The sequence below is a fragment of the Anas acuta genome, chromosome 1, assembly GCF_963932015.1.
Source record: "Anas acuta chromosome 1, bAnaAcu1.1, whole genome shotgun sequence".
Taxonomy (NCBI): domain Eukaryota; kingdom Metazoa; phylum Chordata; class Aves; order Anseriformes; family Anatidae; genus Anas; species Anas acuta.
In genome coordinates, this window is record NC_088979.1 from 31,657,208 (window position 1) to 31,663,520 (window position 6,313).

General features: G+C 47.0%; 1 protein-coding gene across 1 annotated transcript in view; it reads right to left on the reverse strand.

Moving 5' to 3' along the window:
* DGKH (diacylglycerol kinase eta) overlaps window positions 1–5,526 on the reverse strand; it is a 166,276-nt gene extending 160,750 nt beyond the window's left edge. The window contains 2 exon segments of the mRNA XM_068675460.1: window positions 4,426–4,635; window positions 4,637–5,526. Coding sequence (XP_068531561.1) covers window positions 4,426–4,635; window positions 4,637–5,215 — 789 coding nt within the window. The 5' untranslated portion in view covers window positions 5,216–5,526.
* Between the last annotated feature and the right edge of the window lie 787 nt (window positions 5,527–6,313).

Here is a 6,313-nt window from a genome sequence, read left to right on the forward strand (position 1 = left end):
ACAGAATGACGTTGGCGAAGCCTAGCACCAACACCAACCACGGGGCTTTACATTGAGTTGAATTAACAAACTATAGCAATCGGCGAGAAATGTATAACAGAAACAAACAGGAAGTGACTACTGGGACTTGGCACTGCGAAATGTCACCATATGGAAGAGTTTAGAAACTTTTTGAAGGCTCAGTTCCTAAATGGCTGGTGTTATCCACTAAGGCCAATAAAAACACAGTGGGAATTTAATTAATTTACTTTTATTACTCTGTAATGATTTAGGATATCTAAAAAAAATATATATTAAGACCCCAGACAAGTTAATTCTGGTAGCAAGTCTTGCAATTGAACTAAATAGCACTGTATCATTTCCACTAATTATAAGATAGCCGTACTTCAGCAAATCTCCCACACTACAGTAATTTCATTATTTCAAACAAACAAGCAAACAAAAACACTTAGGGTGAAGGAGGTGAAGAAAGCGTTCTCCCTGATATGCTGCAAGTGTATTTATCTCGCTAAATACACCCTATTTTCTTACATTTCCTGATTCATGCTTTCTGCTCCAGAATGTCTGCTTCATCCAAAAATAAACACAGGCCAGATACCCAATCGCAGATTCAAGAGCAAAACATGTATCCAGCAGAGCTTTCCCATTAACTGCACATGGACCCATCTCAGTAGGAAGCCAGGTCAGCAGTGAAAGTGCTATTCTTCATACCCACTTTGTAGCAGAGAGTACTCAAGACAGGAGCAGGAGCTATAACCATACTCTTCTAACCGCTCTGCTTCCAAGCATCCAGGGACCACTTCATCTATTTTCTTGTGCTTGCCCCCAAGATGAGCAGGGAGGGGGAAAAAAAAGTGTCAGCTCTAATTTGAACCTTCCTGTCTCGACAGGTTCCAGCGATAAAGAACTAAAACAACAAACTTCTTTTTAAGAAGTGTATTTGACACTACAGCAATTAACTTTAAAGAAATTAGAACCTAGCTGATGACAGGCAGAGTTTTCATACTGCAGCCCAAAAAAAATGAAATCATCTGTTTCATTTAAGAAAGGCACCAGCACTGCCTTAACCAACATCTTTAAAAGTTAAGAAGACATATTTAACGCAGATGCAAGGAGAACTTTCCACAATTTAAATCCCCAATATAACACTGCTTGTACATCATCATATACACTGCTTCAAGATCGGCTACAATTTTCCAGCATCATCATAAAAATAAAACATCTATTTCAAAAGCAGTTTTTACCAAGACACTTCTTACATACTGAACATGGAGGTATCGCAGAAGGGAAGAAGCTGTGGGTAGACACAATGAAATCAAGAACTGTTTCAACACTCTCCATTTGGGATTTCAGCTCAAAACTGCTCAGCTTCACAGGGCACTTGCCACCTGTTTATTCTGTTGCACTTCCTCCAGGGAACACATATGTGCTCCACAGATGCAACAGCTTCCAGGATAAGGTTCAAAGATGCTGGCTTTAATCTTGTAGAAGTGCTAATTAATTTCGGTCCTGGCTCCCCTACTGCCACAGTATCACTCCATAAACACGTACGCGGCTGGAGTGAACAGCTCCTCGATGCAAGCAAGGTGCTGTCCCACAGAACAGTTTAGTCCCTTGTGCTGCGACTTATTGTCTCCTCCTTGGTTTTGCAGAAACTAAAACATGTTGATCCTCAGGTTTTCTGTATCGGGGAAATAAATCATGGCCATATTTTGACACAAGACACGCCTCTAAAAATGTGAGGAATAAGTAGAGATAAATTAAAATACAACAAGAACACAAGTTACATAAATGGCCAGCCTAGCATCCATCCTTTTCTAGCAGTGATTTACTGTAAAAACAGTTACACTGAAATCAACCAAGCCATTTGCAGAGGAACTAAGTGTTCAATTTGAGCAAGTGGTGGCAAAATTGGACTACAGATTTCTAAGCAGAACAGTAAGCATGCGATTAGCATATCATATGCAAGCAATGAACTTCAGTGTAATTACATTTTCTTTCTTTCCATTTTTCCATTCTGTTTTTCACTCCCTTCCCACCTCCTTGGCCAAGTAATTAATTGTTTGCACTTAGGAAGAAGAAGGCAAAGCTTCAAAACTCACTTTGAGCACTACAGGTGTTAGAGATCAACAAACCTATTTTTACACCAGGGAAAAGGTTTTGCTCTTCTACATGCTTTTGCTAAATCTTATTATATAGATGCTAAAAAAAAATCCACTACTGAAGAGTTCTGTCTGCAAAGAATCACCATATGGTAGCTTTCACAAATGATCAACTGTACCAAAACATCTAAAAATAACATCTTCCTTAAGTAAAATAAAAACAATTACCAGCAGAGACTTTTGGGTACTGTTCTACGCTAAGGAATCAATACCACGTTGCTGAAATGTTTCAAGTAAGTATATAAGCAACCTCCGGAGAAAAACGGCGCTGTGTTAAATGGCCCACGAACATCAATGATAAATGTAATATACATGTTTTGGGTTCTTTCAGAAGTCTATTCTTAGCTGTAAGACAAACCCCATCCATTTAATTAAAACCTTAGCTTACAAACACATTCACAGAGTAAGTGAAGCTTAACAAATCTAATTTGAATGAAAGGGACTAGCTGGGTAAAAGAGCAGTTCCCTGATGTTCCTTGCTCTAGTGGTTTCATGTAACCACTGATCACCAACTACTACAACAGCAAACATGCAACACCCTTAAACTAAATGGGAGTTGTCTGTCTAAATATAGCTACTTTTAAATAATGCATCGTGAGTTATAAAATAAAGTGCTACTGAATTATTTAACCCGGGTCTCATCTTTAACAAAGATATATCACTTTTAATTAAATGGGAAGTTATTTATAGTCTTGGTTACATATTATTGTAAATTGCAACCAGTAAAGCAACATTTTACAAAGAGGTACTAACCAGTTACGCCAGTAGCCAGTTTTTCCTATACAAATCCGATTCACAGAAACAGAACTAAGATAAGCAAAATCATCACTTTCAGAGTTGCCTTAAAACTTCAGAAGATGACAGTTTGGCACTCATTCACAGCCCTCAGTCACAGAATATCCCACCAACCCATAACACTTGGCAAGAATTCATTGGCACTTCACGCTCACAAAACTGTTTCAATAACATTCATAATCCCCACGTTTTCTTTACACAAGCACCAGCCTCTAAGAGAGCAAACCCTTGAATACACTTAGCACTACTACAGTTGAAAAAGCATCCCGCTCTGTCACTTGTAAAACGTTTTGAAGACCGGCACACAGAAGCAGTGTTAAAGATGAAAGTTGGTGCCTGGCTGTGTTTTCAACGCAATGTAACAGTTGTATATTATTTACTATAGTAACCCTCCAGCCAGGCCTAACATCTGCAACTGCAAAATTAACGTTTAGCAATCAGAGGGGGATGACACGTTGTGTTTAGAAGGTTTCTGGAAAAAATTGCCTTCCACCTTACATAATGGGATAAGAAACTATCAAACAACGAATGTTTCTTGTTGAAAGGTGCCAGCACTCGGGATGCGGCGTGTGAAACAGGGTGAAAGCACGGCACCAAACCGGCAGGAATCCACAGGCAGATCCTTGCTGGCTTTAATGGGTAAAGGAAACAACACATGACCTGCAGAAATCAAGCTGTAAGTGCGATCTGTCTGGGCCTGTACGGAGTCACTCAGCCCCTAAAAACAGGCTCCACTGATACTTAGGAAAAGAAACAGTCGTGTTCCTGAGCTAACCCCAACAGGGCATCCGGAGAACGTGGACCAGGGGTTGCAGGAGGTTACAGGAGCCTCCCGTGCGAGTTCAGTCTCATAACTTGTCTACTCCTAAACACGTGCGTGTTAAGCTCACGGGGCTGGGAGGCTGCAGAGCGATGTGCCCGCCACCCAAAAGTTGAGCAGAGGATTCCCCTGGGGGAGCAGCTCCCCCCCCTACCCCGAGCCAGCCGCTGCTCAGAGCAACTTTGACAGCTGCTGGGCGCCCTCGCACCTACAGCCCGGAGGCAGCGCTGCCTCCCCCTGCCTCGCACGGCCCCTCCTGCTCCCAAAGCGGGTCCGGGGGTGCAGGAGAAGCCGTGCAGGGCGGGATGCCGCCGAGGAAGAGGAGCAGGAGGGAGGCAGCCGCCGCTTCCCCCACACCCCGGAGGCAGGCGGGGCGGCTGCCGGCCGCCTTTTGGCAGGCGGTTTCCCCTCCGGCCCCGCGGCCCCGCCGCCCCGGGGGGCTTCCTGCCAGCCGGGGACAGATGTGGCCAAAACAGCTGGCCGGGGAGGAGGGGAGAGGGAGGGAGGGAAGGAAGGAAGAGGCGCAGCTGCCTCGCCCCCGCCGCCCCGGGGGGCAGAGGGATGCGCTCGGGATGCGGCGGCTGCCCCCGGGGCGGCCAAAGTGGCCCCCGGGGCGGCGGGGCTGGGCGGCTGCCTCCCCGCTTTTACCTTGCTGCGGATCTGCCCCGAGGTGGACACTTTGCGGATGAGTTTTTGGGGGCCCTCGTGCTCCCCTTCGCTGTCCGACGACTCGTCCGCTGCCCCCACCGCCGCTCCCACCGCCGCCGGGTGCTGCTGGGGCTGCTGCTGCTGCTGGATGCCGCCGCCGCTCATCCCCGCCTCGGCCCCGGCCATCTTCCCGGACTCCTGCCGAGAGAGAAGCACACGAGCCCGGCTCAGCCAGGGCAGCCGCTGCCGCTCCCCTCCCCGGGGAGGAGGAGGAGGAGGAGGAGGAGGAGGAGGAGGAGGGACGGGAGGGTGGGGAAGGAGGCGGTGCAGAGGGGAGGGGACGGAGGCGGCCGTGGGGACCGAGCCGGGGAAGAGCCGGGCGCCGACAGCGCGGCCGCCATCTTCCGCCGGGCCGGCCCCCCGCGCCCTCAGCCCCGCTGCGAGCCCTCGGGGGCGACAGCCGGGTGGCCCCAGGGCTCCTTTTCCCCTTGGGACACTCGTGGCGGGTGTCCCTGGTGGCTGAGGCACCTGCCCAGGTGCGCGGAGCCGAGGTGTGCCCGAAGGAGGGCAGCCCCCCGCTATCGCTCTGCCAAGAAGGCGGCGGGCGGAATGGGGGCACCTCGCCTCCCGTGGTGACCGTCCTGCCTCCTGGCATGAGGAGAGGGAACCGTCCTGCTCCGAATTTGGGGACGCTATTTTGGAATTTGGGGGCAAGCTGCAGGGAGCACGGGCAGCAACCTGGGACGGGGTGTATGGCCGAATATACGTCCGTACACCTCGTACTCCCCATCCACTGTGTGGCACGGAGGTGTGTGACCACCACCTGTATCTTTCAAGCACTGGACAAACTCATGGATCGCTTTCCCCTTGTTCCCTCATAACCCTTTAATTTTCTTATTCCTTTGTTACAATTACTGCTTTAAGAGTAGCCTTTTGGGGGGGGAATAAACAAAGGGTCACTTTTCCCTGTTCGTCTCCGATCTGGCAGCTCGCAGGATCCAGCCTTGTCACCACATGTTCTGAACTGTGGGACTGGGAAATTATTGTGGCTTGCATGTAGTCAGTGTTCAAAATAAGCACTTAAATCACAGCGATGCTAAATAAGATGCACAGATCTCGAGTGCACGGACTGGATTAAACATAAGAAAGCAATCAATACTTGCGGCTTCTATATTCCCACAATTCTATTTATATTTCTAGAAAGGGAACTGACATCTCTAATACGCTAGTACAAGTGCCGCAGTACCTAAACACGAAGCAGTTGAGGAGAAACAAAGCCGAAATATACAACCTATCCTACAGTGCAAACACTTTGCTGCGAGCTTAATTTCATAGACTGGAACATCCCATTTCCTTTATTGGGACTCCTATTCATAGCAGGTGAAATTAAATGTTTCCATGAAGCCTTGCTGGTTTTGTGTCTTGGTTTTGTGTCACTACATCAGGTACTTTCAACGAGGTCCTACTCCACTTCTCTGTGTAGGGTCACTACTATTAAGGTATATTTTAAGAGTTTTGACAGTATAACCTACTTTTATTACTACAATATAATAGGGCCCAAGTCTTACCACTGACATTGTATCTCAAAATAGATTAAATTTTCCGTATTGATTAATGGTGAAATATCAGAGCCTTTTGAAGGTAAATGACAATTGAATGTTGCAAGTCGATGACAAGACCAGGTTTGCTAATTAACGCTAACACGTATTGCATAGGATTGAGACTGTGATTTGAGGAACACTTAGTGCTAATAGGATGCCTGCAACACTCACTAGCTCCATTTAATCCAACTGAATTAAACAGCACTTAGATGAACAACTCCATCACTGTTAAATTTGTTCCCATACTAAAACAGCATTCAAAATTATGGTGTATGTGACAGCTGTGT